Consider the following 26,563-nt stretch of genomic DNA (forward strand, 5'->3'; position numbering starts at 1 on the left):
CCGTGAGAGCTTGTGAGAAATTCTTTCAGGGACACCATGGCAGCGCAAGCGCCTAGTGGTGAAGGGCAGGCGGCAACATCGAATGCCGCAGCATCAGATACGAAATGGTGGAAGATACGTTTCTTTCACGGGATGAAAAATGATATTAGAAGACGAGCACCGTATTACTGGAGCGATTGGAGGGATGCATGGGATTATCGTGTCATTCCAGCAACTGTATACATGTTCTTTGCGAAGTATGACTAGTCCATGCCTGCCCTTGCGATGCCTGACATCAACCGCTCGATTCCTCCGTTTCCCTATATACAATGCAAAAGCTTACATGGAATACGTGAAGTATTCTTCCAGCTCTTGCCTTCTCGCTTGATATGTTTGAGAAAACGCATATGAGCTACGGTGTCAACGAGGTTCTTCTAGCATCCGTTCTAGGTGCCGTTGTCTTTTCTCTCCTAGCTGGACAGCCCTTAGTTATTGTTGGTGTAACAGGTCCGTATGCACTCCGTACAACAAATGAAATTATAATATGCCTAACCATGACTTATAGGTCCTATCACAGTCTTTAACTACACGGTCTACGATATAATCGCACATAGAGGGACAAACTACCTGGCCTTTATGTGCTGGATTGGAATGTATGGGTATCTCTTGCCCTACGTTAAGAATTATATCTTACTAACGAATTATTCTAGCTGGTCACTTATAATGCATTGGGTTCTTGCTATAACAAATTCTTGTAACGGGCTGACCTTCGTTACAAGGTTTTCCTGTGATATATTTGGATTCTATGTTGCCTTTATCTATATCCAAAAGGGAATCCAAGTACTTACCAGGCAGTGGGGAATGGCTGGAGAAACATCTGCATACCTTTCCATCATGGTTTCTTTACTCGTTCTTATGTCCTGCTTTATCTGCGGCGCCATTGGGGAGAGCAATTTCTTCAATCGCCATATACGCAAGTTCATTGAAGACTATGGCACCCCTCTTAGTATCGTCTTTTTCACAGGTTTCGTTCATATAGGACAAATGAGGAATGTCCACGTTGAAACCTTGCCTACCTCCAAAGCATTTTTCCCTACCACCGATCGTGGTTGGCTTGTGCACTTCTGGGATATCAGCGCCAGCGACATATTTCTAGCGGTTCCATTTGCAATCCTCTTGACAATACTTTTCTATTTTGATCACAACGGTTTGTTTACCTGTTTCCTCCTTTTACTTGCAACCAATTAGCAGGAGTTACTTTCTAACATAACTTATAGTGTCTTCATTGATTGCGCAGGGAACAGAGTTTCCGCTCCGCAAGCCGGCCGGATTTCACTGGGACATATTCTTGCTAGGGTTGACAACTGGGATAGCAGGAATTCTAGGCATTCCCTTCCCTAACGGCTTAATTCCCCAGGCACCATTCCATACTGCCTCCCTTTGCGTAACACGGCAGGTAGCAGACGAGGATGAAAACCATAAAGGAAAGTCTGTCCGGATTATTGATCATGTCGTTGAACAACGTGTTAGCAATCTCGCTCAGGGACTGCTCACGCTTGGAGCAATGAGTGGACCCCTCCTTTTTGTCCTACACTTGATACCCCAGGCAGTAATGGCTGGTCTCTTTTTTATTATGGGAATTCAAGCTCTCCTAGCCAACGGAGTAACACAGAAGTTGACGTTCCTTTTGCAAGATAAGGAGCTTACCTCGTCTTCAAACCCATTGCTAAGAATTGAACGGAGAATAGCCATTTGGGTATTTGTTGCAATTGAACTATTGGGATTTGGAGCTACTTTTGCGATCACACAAACAATTGCTGCTGTTGGATTTCCAGTCTTCATTCTCTTGCTTATTCCCATTCGGTCATTCCTGCTCCCAAAATGGTTCACTCAGAGCGAGCTTTCCATTCTCGATGCACCCACTGCCAGTTCCTTCACCATGGAGAGTGTTGGTGGAGCTTATGGGGATGCTCAACCCGAATTAGCTGAAAGAAGCCCTCATAATGGTGAAGAGGTGTCTGGAGGAGGAGGAGGTGTTTTTGCAGGTGATTTAGAAACTGGGGAGCTTCATGAGCTACAATCAAACATCACTATCAGAAGAAGAAGTTGAACGGATAAAAATAAAACACTTGATATCTGCTGTTGATATGTCAATTGTTGTTGATACATGCGAATTCTATGGGTTTAGATAGGAGACTCGATATACATCTTGGCAATATATCATTACTATGCCTAAAGTTTATTATTAGGCAATAAGGACAATGCAAACAATACAAACAGGCCAAATTACTCAAAAATCAGTAGAAAACTTTATTATATAACTAATACTATAAGCTCACCGCTTTCGAATATAAATTATTTTCTGCCGCAATAATTTTCGAGACCCAAAGCCGAAGAAAGAACAACAGTTGAAAGCAGATGGAGTGAATGCGCAGCCACAGATTTAGAAGTGCTGCTGGATAAATACATTGAAATGGCTGGTACACTAAATGCAGCTTCGGACTCCGAAGATTCATGCTCTGAGATATCGTTTATTGCGCAAGATGAGATAGAGACAATTATACAAGACGAACGGCCGCAAAAAAGGCGACGGCTATCAGACTCCTCTGAAGGCTCCCTGATAGCTTCAAAGACGCCATATCCAGTCCAGACCCTATCGCGAATTAAAAAGAAAGAAGTGAAGAGTGAAAAGGATGAAGAGACCACATCTCAGGCTGATCCGGTTACCGCTAATGATGCGTTCGCAATGGGGCTCCAGTCAGCAGATTCTTCCTTTGCTTCTTTGGGACTTGCTCCATGGCTAGTTAGCTCATTGAAGGCGATGGAAATCAAGCGACCGACGGCAATTCAAAAAAGCTGTATACCAGAGATAATAAAGGGAAGGGATTGTATAGGTGGGAGTAGGACTGGTTCTGGAAAGACCGTTGCATTTGCTGCTCCAATACTGCATAAGTGGTCCGCGGATCCATTTGGAATATATGCTGTTATATTAACCCCAACGAGGTACGGGCAATTTACTTGAGTGGAAAAATGCTTATATAAAAACGCGTTGGATGATGCTAACTCTCAACGTAGAGAACTTGCTCTTCAAATTTTCGAACAAGTTAAAGCGATCTCCGCGCCACAGTCTCTTAAGCCTCTTCTAATAACTGGCGGGAGCGATATGCGACCGCAGGCGATTGGACTCTCGCAGCGACCCCATATAGTCATTGCGACGCCAGGCCGACTCGCAGACCACATTAAGTCGTCTGGAGAAGATACCATTATTGGATTGAAGCGAGTCCGTATGGTAGTTCTTGACGAAGCAGATCGCCTTCTTACAAGTGGACCGGGGAGCATGCTTCCTGACGTAGAGACATGTTTGTCTGCTTTGCCGGCGTCTACAGATCGTCAAACTCTTCTCTTTACAGCAACTGTTACCCCTGAGGTACGGGCGTTGAAGTCAATGCCTCGAGCAAAGAATCGACCTCCAATCTTTGTTACTGAAATCTCCACGGAAAATACAACAATACCTCCAACCCTAAAGCAGACATATCTCCAAGTGCCCCTGAACCACCGCGAGGCATTTTTACATGTGCTACTGTCTACAGAGGGGAACTCTTCCAAATCTACCATAATCTTCTGTAACCGAACTAAAACAGCTGATCTATTGGAGCGCATTCTTCGTCGCCTGTCACATCGAGTCACCTCACTTCACAGTCTTTTACCCCAATCCGAGCGAATCGCTAATCTTTCCCGCTTCCGCGCTTCTGCGGCTCGGCTGCTGGTCGCAACTGATGTAGCAGCTCGTGGTTTGGATATCCCTTCGGTTGGGTTAGTTATCAACTATGACGTCCCCAGGAACCCAGACGACTATATTCATCGGGTTGGTCGTACTGCTCGAGCTGGGCGAGAGGGTGAAGCTATAACGCTCGTGGGCCAGAGAGATGTCCAGCTAGTTATGGCAATTGAAGCTCGAGTTGGTAAACAGATGCTAGCATGGGAGGAGCCTGGAGTGAATATTGAATCTCGAATCGTGAAGGGAACGGTCTTGAAGGAAGTTGGCTCTACGAAACGAGAAGCAATGGGTGAAATTGACGAGGGAAGAGATGTACTCGGCCGCAGGGTTAGGAAATTGAAAAAGGTCTGTTAAGATGGACGGCATGATTCTTGGACAAACCAGTAAAATACACCCATTTTCGCTCTGTATACCCACCCTAGGCCTCTCCTTAACTCCCGAATAACCGAATACCCAGCTCTAAGAAAACTTAAACGAAATCGACGCTATCTACAGCTCATGCTTGAGTTGTCTTAATCCTTCGCTTCGCCGCAGGCTCCTTGGCCTGTTCATTGCCATCGTCCTGGCCCCTTTTACGTTTGGGAGCTGCCTTTGCTGCTACCGGTTTCCTACCTCTCTTCTTCACCTCAGGTTCAGACGGCGGTTGGTGACCAGCACCATCTTCCCCTTCCGCTCTCCCTTCAGCATCTACCCTTTTAGCAGCATCCTGATGGCCTGCATCAGGAGCTGCATCAGAGGCAACAGGTTGAGCTCGTGCTCGGCGATACCCTCCACGGCCTGTCTTTGCTTCTGCACTAGCTGCGAGGCTCGCTGCCTGCCGTTCTTCCTCTTCCTTCTGCGCCTTCTGTGCCCTCTCTCGCAGCATTACTGCCTTGTCAACCCATTCTCCTGTCTCAAACACCCACACAAACCGGAGGGGAGGGAGTTGCGCATCCTCTCCGGCTTGTGTGGGGTCTCCAACCGCCTCGTAACGGTGGTAGATATCACGGCTAAGCAAGTCAGTTTGGACATTCTGTATAAAATGAGATTGGAGGGGTGGGTATGCAGCTTACGGCTCTTCGTCTCCTGCCCAACCTAGCCGTACACGCCAGTAGTCGACATCTTCTCCCTTGTCTTCGTGGTTGCCGACAAACAGCATCAGACAACCCACTGTAAGGGCAATACTAGTCAGTCAAGTACTTCATACACGATATACAGAGTGAATGAGGTGATAAAGCAACTACCTCTTCGTGGGCGGCCAACGGCTTCTACCTCAGCCAAGCTTGTCTCTGCTCCAGCTTCTATGCTGGGCTCTGGTGTCTCTACCACTTTGGCCTTCTTAGAGGCTCTGGCCTTTCTTGGGGCCATTTCTTCCTTTCGAGAAAGATATTGTGCTGCTTATATGCAAGCAGTCGCAGTTAAATCAGTCTTTATGGTGGTCTTCCACGAGGGTAGATAGGTATAGCTGGTATGATTTGGTATGAGATCCCCAAGGGTGAAGGAAGGGAGATTCAAAACAGCTTTCAAGGAGGATAAAAAAGGAGTGAAGAACGGGATTGTAGTATATTTATACCATTACAAGTGACTTGTTCACTAACACTGAATATATCATTCTTAGCAATATTTGTAGCTATTTTGTCTCTCATAAATTGAGGCTGTGTTCCTGTTTCTACACTCTCTTCATTGTTATACTCAATGAAGCCCAATAACAAACAATTGTATTTCACACTGCTTTTTGTTTTCAATCCAATGAACCTATGAAAGACTCCGTCTTTGCCTATTATTGATAGGTTTATTATTACTAGCTGTTTGCTTATTGTAACGGTGTTGAATAGAAAGCAGCTCGGTCTAGCGAGGTTATGTACAAACACATGCGCTTCGGAGCTTGACGGCTGGGAGGCTTATAGCAAACAACTACCACCATTACCCCGAACATCAGATATATGACTGCTTCTGATGCATTTTATTTGGTCTATTCGACTGCGTACCCAACTGTAATCTAGCATAGCATATTTGGCAATAAAAAGAATAAAAGAGAGTGAAAAGAGTAGCTGCTTCATTTGATAGTAATGGTAAAAGTAAGATTAACGGGAGAAAGCTTCACTCAAAGGCCAGTTTTTACCTGCTGGAACAGCATCAAGCTCCACTTGCCTCTATTTTAAAAATAAATGGGAATGCACTGTGGGCTAAATTTGAGGGCGGTAGTCTGTGTTATCAACCCCAAATTTGTCTAGAGTGACACTAACATAGGTTGGCTTGCCCCCTTTCCCCTTGCGAGAAACAACTCCAGTCACCTTTTTAGCCGTCACTTTGTCACTAGCTTGCTGGTCCTTGGTATCCTCCGCCTCCCAGGCCTGAGGCAGTTGATTTTTACCGGCCAGTCGTCTTTTACTCTTATTTTCGAACTGGCGTTGTTTCCGTTTCTCCTTAGCAGCATCACGGCGTTTCCTCTCAACATACTCGTAGATATCGTAATCATAGTCACGGCACTGGATCTTGAACTCCTTATACTGGGCCCATCCACGCAAGCGTCGTTCAAAAACCGCATCACCAATGCTTCGGATAACGATCTGGCGTGGCTCTGATTCCTTGGGGAAGAAGTGGTAGATTAACATCACATCATCTACATGGATCTGGGTATTTGCCATCTTGTTCATCCGGTTAAGCATGTCTTCACAAACCAGGTCGACAGAAAGGATCTTAGCTGCTTCAAAGACCCTGGCGTACTTGGTGTAGTTCATGCGCTCGATCCAAACCAGGCCTTGACCTTCACAGGATTTCATCATCCAACTGAAGATTATGATGAAGGCTGGCTTCAAGCTACCGTATATAGTAGCTATTGTCCTTCTATCACATCCACGGCGGTTGACGTGGGCTATATTTGCAGTAGGGAAACAATCCTTGAGCACAGGAGAGAAGTACGCTATCAGATTCCGAGGAATAACGTTCAAAAGGACCTGGGGAGTGTCATTCGGAGAGGCCGCATGCATCAGCTTGACCTTGGGCCCGGACCAGAGGCTAAAGTATATGGTAGTGGATGTCAGAACAGTGGAAGATAGATTGCATATGGTAAAGAGTAACTTACCTACGAAGCTGGGACCCGTTGAGTCTTCCCATGTCCTCCTATTGTGCCGTGAAAGAACACTAAGATTGCCGAATGATCGTATGCTACTCAACGAGAAAATCGACCCTCCAAGACTCAGGGGATCCTCCTGTTGTAAAGTATCGAGCAGATGAAGTTGAAGGGTTCGTAGGAAAGCCGCCAGAAGCCTTATATCTATGGCGTATGCCCAAGTGAATAAAAGGGGTATATAAAGATATCACTCACTTTCGCTGTTTGTTCTATTAATTGCCTTGTAGTCACAGATTGCGTAATATTTGTTATTAGCACTGGCTACCAAGTCATACCATAACGCTGTAGTTTTGTGAATAGCTCTTCTGTCTCAGAGTTATAGAATAAACCTAGAAAATAAGTGACTTTGACAATGGTATATTATATCATAGAAGTCACTATTCCATCCAGTTTCTTTGTAGGTGATCAAAATATGAATCAAGATTTGCTAGTATTTAGTAAATAAAAGGCCTTCCTTGATAGCTGTAGACAATCAGTTTAGAAAAGTGATTGTTAAACAAACACCCACGGAACGTTCCTTGTTTGATATATTGAGTGGTCATTTGATGGTTTGAATATTGACCAAACCAGCATCAACAAAGAAAAGACAGCGAAGGCAGTCCTCGACACTAGCTCCTCCAATGGGTATAAGTAAGGGAAAGGATTTGGGGAAGATAGAAATCATAGTCTTTTCTGTATGGTTATTATTAGTAACTAAAAGTACAAGTTCTGCCTGTTAAAAAAGGCCAAGCCGTTTATCATATAGCTTTAACCGCTCCACTCATCCAGTGCATCGTACTCAGCAGTGGTTTTCATAAGTTTCAAAAGTCCATCTGCCGCAGTCTCCTGGTTAGCTCTGACTGCCATCTTATCAACCGTGGAACTTCCGTTTCGATTACCAGCGGGAAGGCTTGCCACATTACTGCTTCCTTGCGTTTGAACTGGCTGGTTGTTGGTTGCTGGTTGATTAGGCGAGGAAGCTTGGGGTTGGTTGTTTATTTTCTGTTGTGTTGGAGTGGAATCGTTATCTACATCCATCTGATTATTGCTCTGGCTTGGAGATGCGGTGGAAGAGGGTTGCCGAGCCCTTGGTGCTATACCAGAACGCACTTCAGGACGAGATGAAGAAGGGCTTGCATGTTCGTTTACATGCTGACTGAGAGGCGAAGGGGTATTCCATGGCTGGCGGCTCTGGGCCTCGAGTTCCATAACGCGGCGGTCGATTTCGCTGTGTTCCTTGATATTCTTCATTGCCGTTTGGACCTTTTCTCGGAGTAATCCAGCTTTCTGGTACGAGCGTTAGCTTGTAAAGGAATAGAGGGTATATGTGCATATATACGTATCCCTTACCTGCTGAATAAATAGCTTTCGTGCTTCTGGATCAGTGGGTATAGAGGAAGAAGAAGAAGCTGTTTGATGTCTTCTGGCATTTTGTGAGGGGTTTGGCGAGTTTAACGGGGAGTTCCGTTTGGTATTATTAAAATTCCCATTATTATAATTTCCACTCTCGGACTCAAAGCTCAGGTTGAGGAGTGATGACATGCTAGTGCTTTCCTGGGAGCAACCCTTCTCGGCAGCCTTTTCTTGTTCCTGGCTATCACAAGCCTTGTTATGTGAAGAATACTGCAGGAAAGACGCCTAGTTCTGTTAGCAGCCAGCACTATTCATTTACTTAGTTCATTTGCCAAAGGAAGAACATACTTCTTTATCAATATCCATACTAGAATGTGTGCTCTCATCATAGATATAAAACTCGTCTTCCCTCTTATTCTGGCTATTAAACGAACTGGTGGCTGTGCTAGGTCTATGTTGGTCTACATCGACCTGGTCTATGCTCCTTTTCTTCCCAACAAGTTGGGTAGGAGATGATGGGGTATTATTACTAGCTACCTCTTTACTAATGTTGTCTTCACTATTCATGCTCGGCTCCAGGTTGTGTTTTCGAGGAGATAGTAGCGCGTTTGTTGTCTTGTTAAGAAGAGCAGGTCGAGCGGCGGTAGACGAGGCTAGGGACATGTTTGAGGGTATTATCGGTCTCGAGTAAGTTTGAAAGGGAAGAGAAAGGCTGTTTGCGAGACGGTATATCTCATTTATAATATTCGACAATGTAGTAGCTGCTGTATGGGCTCCGCGTTAGATGCGATGAATTCGAGCAGGTGGTCACTTAGATCAGGGACTAACCGATGAAGGCAAGTACTCCGTACCACTTAGTATATACCAGGAATGGAAGAATATTGCTCAACGGCTGTATCAAAAGCGCCGTCTCGTCTAAAATGATGCTTGATGTAAACAGTCGCGTCTCTTCAGTTTTACATTCCACGCGTAGCTTGCTTTAATTATAGCGGCTCTTATCGATAAGCGCGGTTTTGCCTCTTAGCCATCATCCAATCATTATGCAGCTCACGCGGCTCTTTGATTTATAATCAAACTCTCTTCCGACGTGTTGTCACGAGCGGCTCGAACCTAACTACTTGAAGCCCGGCTGGCGCTTTGCCGCAGCCACAAAGGCGGACCGATGGTGCTTTTCTAGGCCCTCCTCTCTACGTCATAAATTGGGATTATATGCTTCGAGAGTACTGTCACCGTGTGGCAGAGAGAAACCTCCTGTTTTGTCTTTAATGAATAGTTATGTGTATGCCCTAAGTTTATGCGTACAGCTGCTTCCCAGGAATTGAAGCCTGGTAGGGAAGGCGCGTACGCGTGGCTGGTATTCCTCGGCCAACACTAGATGATTGAACTGGATAATAAGAGCCTGATGTTTCTTTCTCTATCGGGAGTACGAGGGATCAAGGGAATCCATGGGAGCTCATCCAAAGTACATGAAGCGCTCAGATACAAAGCTAACGCTATTGTGGGCGTTGCTAAAGTATTATATACCATTGAAGTAAACGGTGAGAAGATTTTTGGGGAGGTGTTATTAGGTAGCTATAGTACTAGAAGACAACACCCCTAAGCACTGCCTTCCTCTTAATGGCATCATGCGACTAAACCAAGGCTTGATCAAGCTCACGAAGTCGCCCGGCAAAAAGCTCTCCCCTTAATAAACCCTGGATTATTCTCACGTCGTCCATTAGTTACTGGTTTGATTGGCAACAAAACACAGGTAAGGTATTGTCTCTAGGAATAATTTATGGCACCAGCAAGGCAGTAGAGTACCATATATCAAGTTTGTATGTAAGGTGTTATATCAATTCTTGCCTGAAGCTTGTTCGGATGTGGTTTTGGCGGGGTGGGAATATTATTAGTTAATCAAAAATATCAAATGGAACGACTTATGTCACGTTATTTTATTGCAATAAACAGCCAATTAAAAAATTTAAACTTTAAAACATAATACAAATATCCAGCCTTAGCTAGTTATATTGTTGTAACATAGGTTTTCGTTTTATTTTCTTTTTCGCGGGGGTGTATTTCTATCTTCTTGACTCATGCATGCTTCACTCACAAGTAGCAACCAGAAACTCGGCCTGAACGAAGCAAACTGGGGAACAAGAGAGACTTCAAGACGCTGTTAAAAGTGTTGGGAAGAATATCTAATTGCTAGGCAGCAAGATAAGAAAAGAAATTGAGAGTAAGACACCCCATACCCCTCCATACGATGCGACGACACAGTCAATCTAACAAGTGCTTCCACTAGATGTCTGTTCTTACTGTTGCCCTGAAGGCTCCTGGAGAGACCATTCTCCCAGCTGTTGCCGTGGCCAGCTGTCTTATAGATGCCAACCCTAAGGCTGGACTGACCATTGTCTACGAGGAATCCGATAAGGTTGGAAGCAAAGATGGGAAAGTCGAGCTCAAGACGGATGACGGCTTGTTGCTCTACGACGTGGGGATAATCCCCTATTTACGCGACAAGTATGAGGTTCTTCAAGCTGGAAACCAGGATCAAGTAGGTTTCGCCTTTGCCAATGTCCGCTATGTGTAGCATTGAGCTAATATTAAACGCCCAGGTTGATGAATGGTTGAAAAGAGCCCTCGAGTTCACAAAGCCTGAATTCAAGGCAATGGACAAGCCCATGAAGGAACTGGAGTCCCATCTCACTCTCCGCTCGTATATTGTGGGCTATGGCCTTACACTTGCCGATTTGGTTGTATGGGCTACCCTCCGTGGAAACCGGGTTACCAGCGGAGCCGTGAAGAGGTTCACAAACAGCACTGGTAGATGGTTCAACTTCATCGAGACCATGTACCCCTGGGTTGGTCAGGGTGCTGCCGAGATGGCTGCTGGAGCGATGAAGAAGAAAGCGGCCGCCAGTGCAGCTGGTGCTAGCTACAATATTGGTCTTCCGGACACTGAGAAGGGGGTGGTTACCAGATTCCCTCCAGAGCCATCTGGTTATCTTCACATTGGCCACGCCAAAGCTGCTCTCCTCAATGATTATTTCGCCCATGAAGCGTACAAGGGAACACTTATTTGTCGATTCGATGACACCAACCCTTCCAATGAGAGCCAGGAGTTTGTTGATGCAATTACTTATGACTTGTCTTTGTTGGGAATCTTCCCTGACCGCATCTCGTTCTCTAGTGACTACTTCCAGGAGATGTACGAGGACTGTATCAAAATTATCAAGAGCGGCAATGCCTATGCAGATGATACTGAGAAGGAGCAGATGCAGCACGAAAGATTTGAGGGAATTGCTAGCAAGCGACGGGATGAAAGCGTGGAGGACAATCTGGCTCGGTTTGCTGAGATGAAAACCGGCTCTGAGGAAGGTCAAAGATGGTGTATCCGTGCGAAAATTTCTGTTGACGATACTAACAAGGCCATGCGTGATCCGGTTATCTACCGCTGCAACTTAACTCCTCATCACCGTACTGGAGATGCCTGGAAGATATACCCAACATATGATTTCTGTGTGCCCATCCTGGACTCTTTGGAAGGTGTCACTCATGCTCTGCGTACCAACGAGTATAATGACAGAAACCCGCAGTATGCCTGGTTCCAGAAGACACTCGGGATCCGCAGCGTTCATATCTGGGATTTCTCACGCCTCAACTTCATCAAGACGTTGCTGTCTAAGCGGAAGCTTACCAAGATCGTTGATAAGGGCATGGTCTGGGGCTGGGATGACCCTCGAATGCCCACCATTAGGGGCATCCGTCGTCGTGGAATGACCATCCCTTCGTTGCGCGAGTATATCCTTAAGCAAGGACCCAGCCGCAACATTATCAACATGGACTGGACGACCTTTTGGTCCAATAACCGCAAGTATATTGACCCGACCTCCCCGCGTCACACGTGTATTGACCAGGAGGACATGGTGCCAGGCACAGTGTCCGGTGCCACTGAGGCCGACCTGAAGCCCCAGGAGAAGCCAAAGCACCCAAAGAACCCTGAGCTGGGAACCAAGACGGTGTACTACTCTACGGACATTTTGTTCGAGCAGGAGGACGCCAAATCGTTCAAGCAGGACGAGGAGATCACCCTCATGAACTGGGGCAATGCAATTGTGCGCAAGATCACCACTGATGCAGCCAGCGGGAAAGTCACCGGCCTCGACCTCGAGCTCCACCTTGCAGGAGACTTCAAGAAGACGGAGAAGAAAGTCACCTGGTTGGCCAGAGACCAGAAGCTGGTTCCTGCCGAAATCTACGAGTTCGACTACCTAATCACCAAGGATAAGATCGAGAAGGACGAGGACTTTGAACAGTTCCTCAATCCCAAGACGGAGATCAAGCACACTGTCCTGGCTGACTGCAACCTGGCGAACCTGAGGAAGGGGGAGAGCATGCAGTTCGAGCGCAAGGGCTACTACATCCTCGACCAGGAGCCCAAGGATGGTCAGCCTGCCATCCTGTTCAACATCCCAACCGGTAAGTCTTAGTAAGTGTGTCGCCGGACGAAGGGTAAAAAGATTCCTAGGTAGATAATGGCCTGTGCATGCATGTAACTACCGAACAAGTTCTATATCAACCATCAACCACATGACTGAAACCACTGTAACTATGGTCCTCAGGATCTTCAGCACCCAGAATCAAGTAAACAGTGAGTGCTCCGTAAGACAAGATCGATCTGCCGCGGCAGATCGCCGTGCTCCCTGAATATCATCATATGGAGCGGATGTCGCATGGCTGGCAGATTTTCTGCGATGCAACAACACCCGACCTCGACCGTCCAACAGCCTTCCAACACCCAAAGCCACCGTCTGTCCAACATGCATAAGCGTATTGCAATCACAACCGCTGCGCGAGGGAAACCATGCTGTGCGAGGGCAGATGGGGACCACGCCGTCTCCAGGTGATACAGCCAGAAGGGCCAGAGCCATCGCCGTCGCCGTCAACAGCGGGCATCGACCATCGACCATCGACCAACAACCGGCATCACCAAACATGAAGCAGCTGCCGCCATGGCGCCCAGCGGTGGCTGCTTACTTAGTTGCCGACTTGCTGAGTTCCTTACTCCAGATGGCTGGCGGGAAGTCAATCCATGCCCGTCAAAGAGCTAGTCAAGCTGATCAGCCGTTTGCAGGAGCAAGTGACGCCGCCGCCTGACCCTCAGGCCTTCTCCCCCGGCTATGCACACCACATAACTGCAGCAGAGCGGATGGCCGAGACATAGACTCCCCTCCTCGATGAGTGACTAGATAACGGAGCCGATCCCCCGCGACAGCTAGAGTGAAGCAGTTGACTGGGTTATCTAGCTAGTTACCTGTTGACGACCTCTCTCTGGCTGGCTGGTTATCTATCCTGTGTTTACGCTACGATGCTGCGCTGGGTCCTGCTCGCGTGGGCCGTGGCCTACTCTGCCATCGCCGGGGCATCTCGACTTACACCCTCTGTGCTACCACTGATTGTTAGAAACCCCTATCTCAGTACCTGGCTGGCCGATGCGAGACATGAGCCGTGGTCAACATGGCCTATCTTCTGGACCGGACAACATATGGGCATGAGCATCATGGCCCACGTCCCCAGCACGGGGAACACTTATCCCTTGCTTGGCCGGGCTCACGACTCCCTGGGGGAGAATCATCCAAACAACGGGTGCGTATACCTATCTCTCTCGACCTGTTGCATGTATCTGTCTAACAAGTTGTAGATATAATGTATCTTACGCCCAGTTCCTGGGGTCAAAGTACGATGCCTCGACTACCAACATGACGTTCCTAATCCAGCCAGAAGGCAAACACCTGGCTGGTGAATCCGTGAAGATAACCATCACCTTCCTCTCGCCAATCACTCCGACCTCGACCCTACGTCAGTCCATTCCTGCCGGCTATGTCACTGTTCGTGCAGAGGGAAACATGAATGTCAACATTTACATGGACATGAACGGTGAATGGGTCACTGGAGACCGTGGAAACACTCTTATCTGGAAGATGGACAACATTGTTGACTCTGGAAGGAAGGAATCTCTCTACGAGTGGCAGGTCAGCAGGAAGACGGAACAGCTCTTCACTGAGTTCCGGGATCGAGCAGAATGGGGAATGCTACACTTCCTTGCTCCTCAGGTATGACCCCTTTCAAACTACTTAGAACCCTGGATATTAATGGTATGAATAGGGAACGAGATACGAATCTGGAACATCAAAGCTTCTGAGAACTAGATTTGCAAGAACCGGTGTCTTGCAAAACAGAAATGATGAGCGATTCCGTACCGTCATGGATGATGAACCTGTCTTTGCTTATTCCAAAGCATTCAACCTCAATGGAACAGATGATGAGCCAAACATAGAGACCATCCATGATGAAGTCACCTTCACCATCGCTCATACCCAGGATCCAGTTGTTCAGTTTGCCTCTGCCCGTGGTTTGACCCTCATGAAGCCTCTCTGGGAGTCGTATTTCCCAGACGTGAAGAGTTTGCTCAACTTCCACTACTTTGACTTGGACAACGCTAGGACCCTTGCCCACAGGTACTCGAACCAGCTTGCAAGAGATGCCCAGCTGTCTGCCGCTGAAGACTATGTAGATGTTGTCGCCCTTACTGCTAGGCAAGTCCTAGGTGCTACCTCCTTCTCAGGAACCTCGGATAATCCTCTTCTATTCCTCAAGGAAATTTCTTCCAATGGAAACTGCCAGACCGTAGATGTCATATTCCCTTCGTTCCCATTCTTCCTATATACCAACCCTAGATGGTTGGCCTATCTCCTGGAGCCGTTGATCGAGCATATGCTCAGTGGACAATACCCTAACAACTACTCCAAGCATGATCTGGGGTGCCCACTTCCCCAATATGACCGGACACCCTGATGGAAAGGATGAGTACATGCCTGTCGAGGAATGCGGTAATATGCTTATCATGGGCCTGTCTATAGTCAATTCCCTCAGGTTCCCACCAGAGGCAAACACTACTGCTCCCTGGCATCCAGGCACACTCGAGGCCCGAGCTGCTGAACCAGATGTTGTTGGACTGTTCCCTCTTCGTGATCTTCAAACAGTTGGTGGAATTGACAGACTCGACAGCGTCTGGGGTGTCGGTCCAGATGCCACAAACCTGGCACGGAAATGGGTTGAGAAGTCATACAAGCTTTGGAGGCAATGGACTGGCTACCTTGTTGAGTTTTCTTTAGAGCCGCATAACCAACGTAGGTTTACCAATACCTGCTGAAAATTTATTTATCTTGCTAACTGCTTCCTAGTTTCTACTGACGACTTTGCTGGATGGCTGGCACTTCAAACTAATCTTGCCCTCAAGGGCATTGTTGGTATCAATGCCATGAGTGAGATGTCCAACTTTGTTGGAAAGGCCGAGGACTATAGATATTTCAAGGTTAGCCACTTTTTATTGTTTGCAAGTACGGAACAATATTAACTAACCGGTTGTAGAACATTTCTGATACCTACATCACCAAATGGGAAGGCTTTGGATTCTCCAGAGACGGCACCCACGCCAAACTCTCATATGACTGGTACGGCTCCTGGACTACCCTCTACAATATGTTTGCGGATGCCCTTCTCTGCTTCCATCTTGATGGAACAGAGCACGACACCCACCCCCGTACGCTTGACGATCAGGAACCAATCACGCGACCCCCAGGCAAGACTGGTTTCATCCCCAGGCACGTCTATGAAAAACAATCAAAGTGGTATGACAATGTACGCCAGAAGTACGGCCTCCCCCTTGATAGCCGTCATCTCTATACCAAATCCGATTGGGAGTTCTTTTCCATGGCCGTTTCAAGTCCCTCCGTACGAGGTAAAATCCTTCAATCATATGCCAAATGGGTCAATGAAACCTCTACCGATCATCCTCTTACCGATCTGTACAAGACGGAAGAAGATGGAGGCTATCCAGGACCAAACTTCTTTGCTAGACCCGTTGTTGGTGGACATTTTGCCTTCCTTGCCTTGGAGAAGGCGTGCAATGGCAAGGCAACGGACGGGCTTAAATTCCTGGATGACAAGAAGCATAATTCCCCTGAGGATGAAATGAATGATGGTGATGTCGACAATGAAGACTCTCAATCGCCTATTCAGGACACAGACGGCTCAGAAGTGAAATTAGGGGATCAAGCTCAGATCCCCATCCAGGACGTGGATGACTCGCAGATAACCATCATTAGCGAGGATGATTAAACGACCCAGCATCGAAACCACTCATTGTTTCTGATATTGTTCCCTTTTTTTTTATCATCATCTTTACGGACACTGCATTCCCACAACTCATTTCTCCTTTATTACATACTGCTTGCTTCACATGGCGTTTATTCCGGACATTCGTTCAGATGTTCTACCAGTTAGGAACCACTCCCTCACTTCCTCTTTCTAAGAAGTGATCATGGTTCCGCGTCCTCCTTGACAAGGCGAGAATAGACCACTGCTACAGACTTGCTGCTGCGCGGCGAGAGACTAGATAGTTTCTTTTACTGGTCAAGTTGAGAGACATCATGACCTTCCCGTAGATCAGATATAGGGAATTCAATCAGTTCGTGATTATTATTTATTTCCCTCCTGGCGAACTTTAGTATAATACATCCATGGATAGAAAGAATTGCAGCACAGTCGGCGTAGACTTCGGTATGCGTGGGTTTATGTGAAAGTCAATTCCAAGTAAGCAATGGAATAGAGCAATTTGTGAAGATAGCATAAGAGGGTATGGTATAATGAAGGACTGGGCTTATTGTTGCATCGGGCATTAAATTAAAATAAAGTCGAGACTTCGATCAAGGTAAAAACAGAGCAACTTTCAAGTGAAAAGGTGAAGGGTTTCAGGGGGCATTTAGATTCTCGTCTCCTCCTTTTTTGCCTTTTGGTTGTTCCTTGAGGGAATGTTAAGGGGCAAGGGGCGAATCTTCAGTGAATCACCTTCGCATCCAAGGGAATGGAGGGTCGGGCATGGTATTGTACTGAGGAGGATGAGACTCCAAACGGCTGAACATGGCGGCGAATAGGCCCTCACGAGCTCTCTTACGAGCAGATGGCAATGGCTCGCGTCCTGGAGACCCAGCCACACGATCATACCAGTTCCGGCTGCCAATAGGCGAGCAAGGTTTTGGCTCCGTAGTGAATCCATTTGAACGGGCCTCAGCAACCAGGCCTTCAAGGGCATAAGGCGTTGGATCTCTCGCCTGCCGACCAAAAGGAAGATAATTGTATCGTGACACGATTTCCTCCTCGCCGTCATCATGGTACACAAGCATGGGCAGCAGTGGTTCGCGAACGGCTCTGCGGTGTGGTGGAAGCTCTCGAGCAGGCGGCACCAGGGGAGATGGGAAGGGAGAGTCAAGTTGAACCTGGCGGGGAGGTAGGCATATCTCTCTGTTAACTATTCGGCCCTGAGAAGACCAGCCGAGTTGGCGGAAGGGGAGTGATTTCTTGTAGACCTCGATACTGCCGCATGACGAGCCCTTGTTTGGCGGCGGGTATAGTTCTGGCTCTAGGACCCTATGCACAAGGGAGGGCGTAGGAGGAGGCGATGGGCTCTTGTAGATGCTATTTCCTTCGGGGGCTAGAGAATTAGTGCCCTCGCTGCGTCCCGGGCTGGCTGAGTGGCAGGTGGTGGGAGTGTCTCTGCCAGACGGAGTGGTGGTGGTGGTTGAAGTGCTCGTATCCGAGCCAGAGATAGGATATTGAATAGCATCATGTTCCCTGTAACTTTTTGCGGCCGCGTCTTCAACATATTTCTGATATTCGTGATGAAATTGACGGGAGTCTTGCTCTGCCAGGTCAGGAGCCGCTACTTCACGGAGCTTCGATGGAGATTTCTCCTTTTCTCTGATAACAGACGGGTACAGCGGTGCTGAACACATGTCGACTGCATATCCATTGGTAGATTTAAGCCCGTCGGTGTTCATGTTGCAAGGGTATTCGGGCTGGTATCCGAAGTTGACTATGGGCTGAGGACCTGGGCTGTCCGGGGCAAAGATAGAGCAAGTGGAATGAGCAGTGGTTGGCGTCTTGACGACCTTGTAGTAGAATTCCATCCTGTCGGTTGAATATCTAGTGGACATTTAGCAGTATTTGAGTATCAGACTGGGCTTTGAGAAGAGCAAAGTTGATAGCGATTAAGTGGTGGTAAGTATCAATTTGAAATTGGTAGATGAGAAAAAGTCGAGATATCAAAAATGTGCGAGTGTGAGCTCGCTAGGCAAGCAGAGATCGGTATTCCCAGCCACCGACAGGACAGCTCAACATGGCGAGCAACTCTAGAGGAGAAGTTCTTTGTTCAAAGTCCGCGAGGCCTGCAGAGTTTTCTCTACTGTTGAGAGTGAATCTATGATTTTCAGGGAGTTCAAATTCAGGGGGCTGGGAGGCAAGAGCAAGAAGAAGCTTCCGCAGGTTTCCAAGCGTAGGAGACAGACGAGCTTCTGTTGATAACAAGTATATCTCGCCTGCATATGCCTCAGTTGAAGGAGGCTATGGCATATCAGGTCATGAAATCGGTATATTGCCGGTATCTCTAAGGCTCTAACGAGACTTTGGCTCCAGTAGTACCTAGATATTCAGCCGCTAAAAAGGGGTATCTATACAGTATTTATGTAGTGCAGCAGGCAGAACCTGTCTATCTCTTTGGTATAATGGATAAAAATAAAGGCGAGCAAGAGGGTATGAATCACCAGTATAGATCGTTAGAATTTTCTTTCCATTTTGTTTTCCCCTAGTACATGTTAGAAACGAAGACTTGCCCAAACCCATTTCTACATATCAAACCGCCCGACGGCAGTGGGTTCAGTGCCGCGCCATTGAAAGAGAGAAACCGACACCAACAACCCTTTCCTGTAAGACGCAGACGAGCTTAGATGGTAAACCAGATAGACTCTCCCCGCCGTGTTTCCTGTAGGGAGAAATTAAAGAGGTCAGGCTGATGAGAAAGACAGAAAAGAAGGGGGAAAGCTGCAAAGAGGGGACGAGAAGAAAGAAGAGAGAGAGAGAGAGAGAGAGAGAGCAAGAAAAGGATTAATTCATGGAACAAGATAGTATCATGACGCAGGAGACAAGGTAAAAGGCCGGAGGAAAAGAAGAAAGAGTCCATGAAGATATGAAACAAAAATTCGCTTCCAATTGTTTCCCATGGGCCCTTTGCTTCCCCTTTTCCCACTATAGCTTTTGTTGTTGGAAAGTATTAGAAACAGAAAAAAGGGCCTTTTATTGATTCTCTGCTTAGATGAAATTTTTGTTAATTGCATCAAGAAAGAAGGAAAAAAGAGTTATTTGTTAGTTGAGCAGCAGCCTTTGTGTAAGACTGGCCTCGTTTCCCTTCTCAGGGAGCCAGTCAATGTACATGGAGGTGTAAAGATCTGCTCGCTTATTTGCCTCCAAGAGAAGGGAAGTTCTTCTCGTCAACGGTAGGGCCGGTAGAGTGGGAAGCACCGCCACGAGGAGCACCGCGAGCATTTCCACGGCTACCACGGAACTCACCGCGTCCACCACGACCGCCACGGCCGCGATCACCACCACGGTCTCCACCACGGTCACCACCACGGCCACGTCCACGGAAGGAGTCACCGCCACGTCGGGGAGCCTCAACGAAGCGCATGTCGACCTCGAGGACGTTCTTCTCCTTGCGTTGGCGCTCGCGCTTGGACTCCTTGTTCTGGCCCTTGATGTACTCGTCTTCGTCGTCATCACGCTTCAATTCCTTGGCGCTGGCCCATTTCTTGTCAACCTTGGCTCCCTCATTAGCCTTGCGGGTTTCCTTTGCGGCGAGTTCAAGCTTGGCCTGGGCTTGCTCAGCAAGGTAGTCGGCATATGATTTGCTCTTGTCCTCTGGCTCCTCAGCAGGCTGTTCAGCAGTCGCCTCAGCAGCTTCCTTCTCGTCACTGCGAGCAATGTCTTCTCCAGCACGCTCATCCTTCAGAGCAGACTCGCCAGAGCGGGATCCCCAGCCCTGTTCGACCTGCTTGTCTGTGATGCTGCAGACCGGCAAAAAAGAGATCACAGTCAATAGCCACTCTTTATAGCAAAATAATCGCGGAAAGGAGATAAATAATACTTACGCTCTATCGGTGCGAGAGTGACGGTCATCCCGAATGTTGTTACCACGGGCATCACGGTTCCTGTGGGCAGCCTGAGGAGCCCGGTCGCTGGGAGCATCGGTTGGCCGGTTGCGGTTGCTCTGAGATCCGGCATTGCGGTCACGGAATGCTAATATACCCGAGATCTTCTTGTTAGAAAGCAATGCCTAATTGATATTCGATATTTTGATGATGTGGATTTTGGGTGGTGGTCGTTGCTCATCCACGTGACATCATAGTGGAAAAGTCGCCACAGCCACAAAACAAATAGAGGAAAAGGTGGGATTTATTGATACGGCGGGCAGGAAAGAAAGACTGAGGATATCGTCTATTTACCTTGCTCATTTGCAGGGAGTCTGGGTCCACGGTTGGAGCGTGGAGGAGGAGCAGTGTCGCGAGCCTCGTTTGGGCCGTCACGCTTGCCACGGCGAGGAGCGTTCTTGTCAACGACCTGAAGCGGAGGCTCTGGCTCTCTGTTGGGATCGAGCTCTGGGTCGTTGCCTGTGTTGGATGTATATGTTAATATCTGCAGCTTCAAAAGGTAGCCGACGGCCTGAAGACGGGTATAGTGCGTTCGCGATGAGGCAGCAGTTGTCATCCGGTGGTAGCAGGAAGAGATTCATATTCATACCAAGAAGCTCGTACATGTTCTATATCAACGTAACAAAAAAACAAAGGTGTCAGCCAGCCTGATAGCTATCAAAACGATCCATCAAGCTCTCTCAATTGGCCTTGTAGAGCGCTTTCGAATAAGTGAACATGCGGCAGAAGGCAAGCCGAACGCACCTTGGACCGGACGTCCGCCATGACGCCTGGATTTGATATCGCCTTCCTTGGAAGGCTTTCTGTTTATTGCAACAATTCGGGGATATGGAGCGACCTGGACTCCAGAACAGAAGGCAGAAAACCCCTTAGCGAGCAAAGGAATTCGGCCTCGTGTGCTGTGGCGATGCAGTGTTGTCGACGGTGCGATGGGAGGTGTGTCTTTTTTTCGCTGTCGCTTCCTCGCCCGTCCTTTAATTTGCCTTCTTTTGCCTGTTCCTTTGCTGCTCTTTTCGCGCCCGCCCGGAAAAACAGCGGCCCAAGCCTGTTTCGGAGTGCAGCTTTTTGCTTCTTCGGGTTAAGCGAGTTTGTTTGGGCCGCGCGGAGGAACATCGGGCCGACGCTGCTTACGAAAGACTTAGGGCTTAGGGCAGATTCCCCAAAGAAGAAGGAGATAACATGCATACCTAGGTAAGTACCTAGGTAGAAGAGAGGTAGGTACTCCCTAGATATACAGAAATAGATAGATAGAGATAAGTTATATAAGACAGCAGAGAGAAGATGCCGATGCTTCAGCATTGTCCATACTTACATAAAGTGGGTATCGAAAGAAGTCTTTTTATATTTTACCCTCCTCCTCCTCCTCTTCCTCCTCGTCCCTTCATCCCTCCAGAGACAAACGACAAGAAAAAGCAAACAAGCAAGCATAACGCCTCGAAAATGCAGCAGACTCCCTCCTTGAGCTGATTGTAGATCCCTTCCTCCCCTTGCAAAGTAGCAAGCCCTTGGTAAACTAACGATACACTTCCCATCCGTGAAACACCTCATGTATCTCTTCTATGTTCGTAATCACATAGACCCATTTTGGTCAGGCCAGGTTGATCCAGCATGGTTAAATATCTTGCATAGCCAGTCATCTCAGAACTATGTATGCCAGAAAAAAATTCCATCCTTCCCGTTACTGCCGCCCGTGGCCCTGGCCATAAGTAAAGGGTGTGGGGAAGTGCATGCTAGCGGACAGGCCGAATGGATCGGGGTCCATCATGGGGTCGAATTGTTCAATGTAGGATGTGCTAGCTGTCATGCCTTCTGCGTCGCTGCTGGTTGATATCGGGTTGTGCCGTTGCTGTATCCGTGGCAGGGACTGCTGAGACGTATAGTCTGCGGCAGTGCTGCCCTCCGGCGGATCAGGCCCGTCTACCGAGCTTGAACGGGCATCATATTCCTGTTCTGCACAACCAGTATCAGCAAAATAGTGTTCAGGGGTAGAGACACAAAACAAAAAGTAGAAATCGGGATGCCCTGACTTGCCTAGCTGGTTATATTGTTTTTGAAAGGAAGAGAGGTAGTAGGTAGGGGGTATCCGGGATGGTAAGATAGGCGTTGGCTCAATGCTTTCGGTAGCAGCAGAAGTGAGCCCTGGCCCAAAACCACCTGATTGAGGGGGAATTTGGGTTCGATGGTACGGGTGAGGCTTGTACTGCTGCTGGTGCTGGTGCTGGTGCTGTATGTCGGCGGCAGTGGGAGATATGCCTCCTTGCAAACCAAAAGCCGTTGACTTAGTTGCTACCGGAGAGGATACATGCGAGGACGGCGTTGTTTGAAGCTGCGGAGAGTGCATAATGTAGCCCCCCTCGCGGTGTACTTGTGACACAGGAATAGGCTCTAACTTCGGAAGGTGTGTGGCAGGGCCTGGAGAAGTCTGCGCTAACGATGGGCTGTGAGATGGTTGACTGGTTGGCAGCCTGTTAGGGGGTAAATTTGGGCTGCCACCCCTGAGACGTAGCTCGGCCTGTACGTCAACACCTATGTATATCAGCATTCAACTACCATTTAAGAATAAAGGGTACAATGAAGGTTCCGGGAGGCTAGCTACCTTTCTCCAGCAGAATCCTTTCCAACAGGGAATTCTTATACCGCAGCATAAGGCATTCGTCCGCGGCGTTGCGGTGGCTCTGTTGCAAGCTATGTAACGCCTCTTCGTTATGCTTTATCGTGGTCTCTAACTGTTTTATGTATTCGGTTCTCCTCTCACGAAAGGCCGCCTGGGCCTGTCTGTTCCGTTGTTTTCGTTCCTCAGAAGTGGCATAAATCTGAATTAAACAATTAGCACAACCGAAAGGGGGAGTGCAAAAAGCACACCACCCGGTAGCATTTTGTTAGCCTCGTGTACACCTTCAAGCCCAATGTTTCAACATAAAAAAAAGGTTACATGAAAAGGGGAGACAGCGACATGCCAATATCATCCCCTTCTTCATAGGAAAGGCCAACTACCTACTGGCTTTCTTCCCCCCTTGCGCTTCTGCCTTTGCACGGGGTCCTGAACGACAACCTCCCCCTCCGGTTCCGGTGTAGATAAAGATGAGCTGCATGATCCCTCAACCGTATGGTTTGGCTCGGACTTCGTAGTTATTTCGTCCATGGTGACGCCATCCCTTGATCCACTATGGTCGATAGGCACAGATCTCATCTGGCGAACTAGTTGACGCTGGTATTGGATGACCTTGGTCCTAGCTCCTCAATAATGCTCTCTCCACTGACACCGACAATTGGTAGAAGGGAAGAGAGAACTGTTCTCCCCGGCCCGCACGCAGGAATATATAGATATATCAATAAAAAGCTACCTCGAGCTAGATTGGGTGAAGGATGAAACTGCCGTCACGGGTACGGCGCAAAGAGGATGCACCAATCGGTCATAGGCAAAAGAAGCGCGCGGCCGACGAAGGTAGTTGAGCACAACTGGTTTTGGGAAATAAAATTAACCAGCGTCCTCTTGACGTTATGAAGTCGCTTTTGTGTCTTCCCTAGAACTTCACTGCAGCGGCTCCAAGTCGATCTTGTGTATATCCATCCGGTGGGCTGGGGGACGTTAGGTGTGGAGCAGCGGACGATATAGACTCGTAGTTGAACTGGGGGAGGATCCAGGGAGGGAAAGGAAGCAGGAGAGGAAGAAAAGCCGACGGCTGCAAGTAGTTATAACTTAAGGAGTTACGGAGCAACTCGCCGAATTCTCCTATTCTTCCTGACAGATATGAAAAAAAAAAAAAGCTAGAGGGATTTGATCCGGCTCCAAGTGTATCACGATGGCTTTTGCATCAAGCAGTCGAGCGAGCGATTGAGCGAACAAGCAAGCAAGCAAGCAAGCAGGGGAGCGAAGGCCGTCCGTTTTCTATCCTTGCTCCAGAGCCTAGCTCCTCCAGTCCTTGTGTCTTTTCTCGAGATCTAGAAAACTGTTGCTTATGCTATCCCTTGTCTAGGTGGGAACTCTCTTGCCTTTCCTAGCACATCTTTCCCTCCTGTCCGTTCCCTTGGGCGCCTCTCTTTTGCCTGTCTTCTCTCTTCTCTTTTTTTTTAAACCTTTTGGCCTTTCTTTTGTTTTTCTTTTTTCAACTGAACCCAAGTGGACACAAGAGGCGGCCGTGATATGTGGGCAGCGGCAGGGCAGCGGAAGGTTTAGTTTTGGGTGGAAAGGAGCTGTTGGCCCGTCCTAGAGTTGGATAATATGTGCATCTTTTCCCCTTCGCTCTCTCTTAACGTCGTCGCTTGTCTACCCGCTGCCCACTAAGTAGGCCGCTTGCGCCCTTAGGGGAAGGTGAAATTTTAAAAATATCTGGCCATGGCCACAAGCTCGTTCAAAGGGCTGAATCTGGAAGGACGGAGTCGAGGCGATGATGCCCTTCGGCACTTCGCTCCAAGGAAATGGCACGACTAACTAGCCGCTTCATCTCTTCCCTCCTTTCTCCGCAAAAAATACGTGAATGCGCCCCCCAGAAAGCCTCCTGTACGAGCATCATGGCCAAGCACATGGACGAAGTATACGTCGGCCCTTCCCCAGAGCCTCCCTTTTTTGATTCGGTTTGCGCAGGTTGGATGGTGACAGCATTCGTTGGCCGTGTCCTTGCCAGCCAGGGGGTTGTGGGGGAAGAGGAGTTAGGCACTCGGCCTCTGCCCTCCTTGTTGGGGCCCCTTAGCCTTTCTATCCATATGTATGGACGAATTCCAGAAAAAAGCCTAATGTGATAGTCTGGAAATTATCCGGGGGAACCAAGTCTAGGAAAATCACTCAAAATCGATGATCCCCCTTGGTTGATCCATCAGCGTTGGAAAAAAAAAGTACGAGGTGTGCTAAGTTGCAACTCGTTTCATCGGAAACTCGAATACTTGGATTAAGAGTCCGTCTTCGTTTTGTATGAAAACCCTGCGTACTCTCTGCATTTTAATCCTGTGTCTAGGATAGGCAACGGATAACGGCCTCGTACGTTTATACTCCGTACCTCCTGAGGCTTCCTTCGCAAGGTCAGCCGGGAACACCCCCGTCAACACATTATGTATATGTATCAACAGAGAACTATATACCAGAGCGGTAGCAAGCGTATTATTGCATCTTCTATCCGTAATCCAATCGGATCGTGACTTTTCCCATCGGGAAACTCGAGCTGCTTCTTCTCGTTTCTTCTTCTGCTGCTTTCTCTGTTCTCTGCTTGTCTGTCACTGTCTGTCTGCGTTTTTTCTTTTCCTTCCTTTCTTTTCTTTTTGAGAGGGCGGTTGCTTTGCTTCGCTCGCGGCAAGGGTAGTTTATCTGGGCAAAGCAAGCCATCGCCAGGCATCACGGTACTTGGACATCCACTGACCTTCCGGAATCGTTATCCGCTGGCATCGATCAAGCCTTTCTGGTCAAGATCCAGAAACAAGCTTGCTTTTAGACCAAAGCGAACAATCTCCCTTTGACACATCAAGGCTAGAAGTTCACGAAGGTACACTAGTTGACTAGTCGGAGTCTAGTGCCGGCTGTGTTGACGAGAATCCCCCCTAGCCTCGATCCCCAAAGCTCGGAGCCGGGAATAGGCTATCAGTCAGCAGCGTTTCTGAGGATGATGCGCAAAAACACCCAAGATTTCACGAGACAGCCAGAGAGGATCATGACTGTGTCTGAGGAGGGAGAAATGCCTAGCCAAGTCATCACAGAGTGACAGGTTCTCTCTATCTCAAACGCAAGGCCAAGCGCAACCCCCATGCTGTTCCTACATCTCTTGGTGCTGCATGAAGGACTGCGAGCCTCGCTTCGAGGGGTTCGTGGCGGCCATGCTGCTTCTTCGTCTCCGTCTTCGCCATCCTTCTTCATCTCCTTTGTCTAGATCAGCTTTGCCGTCCAGAAGCCGCCCGAACAAGGGACGTCTTCAATATATTGATCTGGCCTGCGTCGTTTAGCTGGCTGGCTAGCTAGTTAGTTACCCGTCCACCACCCAGGTCTTTTCCTACCCGAAAGTGTTGGATAAAAACGCCACTCTTTCTCCCATGGATGTGTCTCCCTCGCTCTGAACGAGGTTATTTTCTTCTTATTTGCATGCACTGCCCAGGATCATAGCCTGTACTGACTTTTCTTCCCTTGATTTGCGGAGTTTGCTTTGCTTGTTCTTGTGTTGGGCTTTTTCTTCTCTGTTAACTTAGGTACCTTAACTTGTTGGTTATCTCGGGCGAGTCGCTTAGTCATCATCGGTCCTCATCGCCGACGTCAACATTCAAATTTCGGCTTTGACGAAGTGGAAGATAAGAGACGTC

At 48.0% G+C, this 26,563-nt stretch overlaps 10 protein-coding genes across 10 annotated transcripts; 4 read left to right on the top strand and 6 right to left on the bottom strand.

Annotated features, from left to right (window-relative positions):
* Nucleotides 1–36: 36 nt before the first annotated feature.
* Nucleotides 37–2,089, top strand: MGYG_01150 (anion exchange family protein; the record flags this gene model as incomplete). The annotated part of the gene is made up of 5 exons (XM_003177016.1): nt 37–236; nt 338–486; nt 545–632; nt 690–1,186; nt 1,257–2,089. 5 exons carry the CDS (start codon nt 37–39, stop codon nt 2,087–2,089), a joined length of 1,767 nt encoding a protein of 588 aa, XP_003177064.1.
* Nucleotides 2,090–2,452: 363 nt separating this feature from the next.
* On the top strand, nt 2,453–4,111 carry MGYG_01151 (ATP-dependent RNA helicase DBP8; the record flags this gene model as incomplete). The annotated part of the gene is made up of 2 exons (XM_003177017.1): nt 2,453–2,982; nt 3,055–4,111. 2 exons carry the CDS (start codon nt 2,453–2,455, stop codon nt 4,109–4,111), a joined length of 1,587 nt encoding a protein of 528 aa, XP_003177065.1.
* Nucleotides 4,112–4,253: 142 nt separating this feature from the next.
* On the bottom strand, nt 4,254–5,104 carry MGYG_01152 (hypothetical protein; the record flags this gene model as incomplete). Its single annotated transcript, XM_003177018.1, has 3 exons — nt 4,254–4,746; nt 4,810–4,906; nt 4,981–5,104. 3 exons carry the CDS (start codon nt 5,102–5,104, stop codon nt 4,254–4,256), a joined length of 714 nt encoding a protein of 237 aa, XP_003177066.1.
* Nucleotides 5,105–5,922: 818 nt separating this feature from the next.
* On the bottom strand, nt 5,923–6,853 carry MGYG_01153 (hypothetical protein; the record flags this gene model as incomplete). The annotated part of the gene is made up of 2 exons (XM_003177019.1): nt 5,923–6,754; nt 6,822–6,853. The coding sequence occupies 2 exons, from the start codon at nt 6,851–6,853 to the stop codon at nt 5,923–5,925; spliced, it is 864 nt and encodes a 287-aa protein (XP_003177067.1).
* A 763-nt stretch (nt 6,854–7,616) lies between these two features.
* Nucleotides 7,617–8,864, bottom strand: MGYG_01154 (hypothetical protein; the record flags this gene model as incomplete). The annotated part of the gene is made up of 3 exons (XM_003177020.1): nt 7,617–8,135; nt 8,199–8,486; nt 8,550–8,864. The coding sequence occupies 3 exons, from the start codon at nt 8,862–8,864 to the stop codon at nt 7,617–7,619; spliced, it is 1,122 nt and encodes a 373-aa protein (XP_003177068.1).
* A 1,621-nt stretch (nt 8,865–10,485) lies between these two features.
* On the top strand, nt 10,486–12,673 carry MGYG_01155 (glutamyl-tRNA synthetase; the record flags this gene model as incomplete). Its single annotated transcript, XM_003177021.1, has 2 exons — nt 10,486–10,737; nt 10,799–12,673. The coding sequence occupies 2 exons, from the start codon at nt 10,486–10,488 to the stop codon at nt 12,671–12,673; spliced, it is 2,127 nt and encodes a 708-aa protein (XP_003177069.1).
* Nucleotides 12,674–13,551: 878 nt separating this feature from the next.
* On the top strand, nt 13,552–16,364 carry MGYG_01156 (glutaminase GtaA; the record flags this gene model as incomplete). The annotated part of the gene is made up of 6 exons (XM_003177022.1): nt 13,552–13,829; nt 13,885–14,296; nt 14,349–14,923; nt 14,994–15,373; nt 15,428–15,558; nt 15,615–16,364. The coding sequence occupies 6 exons, from the start codon at nt 13,552–13,554 to the stop codon at nt 16,362–16,364; spliced, it is 2,526 nt and encodes an 841-aa protein (XP_003177070.1).
* A 725-nt stretch (nt 16,365–17,089) lies between these two features.
* Nucleotides 17,090–18,211, bottom strand: MGYG_01157 (hypothetical protein; the record flags this gene model as incomplete). Its single annotated transcript, XM_003177023.1, has 1 exon — nt 17,090–18,211. The coding sequence occupies one exon, from the start codon at nt 18,209–18,211 to the stop codon at nt 17,090–17,092; it is 1,122 nt and encodes a 373-aa protein (XP_003177071.1).
* A 1,322-nt stretch (nt 18,212–19,533) lies between these two features.
* MGYG_01158 (hypothetical protein) lies at nt 19,534–21,049 on the bottom strand (the record flags this gene model as incomplete). The annotated part of the gene is made up of 5 exons (XM_003177024.1): nt 19,534–20,140; nt 20,225–20,372; nt 20,579–20,743; nt 20,874–20,892; nt 21,029–21,049. 5 exons carry the CDS (start codon nt 21,047–21,049, stop codon nt 19,534–19,536), a joined length of 960 nt encoding a protein of 319 aa, XP_003177072.1.
* A 913-nt stretch (nt 21,050–21,962) lies between these two features.
* On the bottom strand, nt 21,963–23,426 carry MGYG_01159 (MeaB protein; the record flags this gene model as incomplete). Its single annotated transcript, XM_003177025.1, has 3 exons — nt 21,963–22,810; nt 22,881–23,097; nt 23,283–23,426. The coding sequence occupies 3 exons, from the start codon at nt 23,424–23,426 to the stop codon at nt 21,963–21,965; spliced, it is 1,209 nt and encodes a 402-aa protein (XP_003177073.1).
* Between the last annotated feature and the right edge of the window lie 3,137 nt (nt 23,427–26,563).

Source organism: Nannizzia gypsea, genomic scaffold (assembly GCF_000150975.2).
Source record: "Nannizzia gypsea CBS 118893 supercont1.1 genomic scaffold, whole genome shotgun sequence".
Taxonomy (NCBI): domain Eukaryota; kingdom Fungi; phylum Ascomycota; class Eurotiomycetes; order Onygenales; family Arthrodermataceae; genus Nannizzia; species Nannizzia gypsea.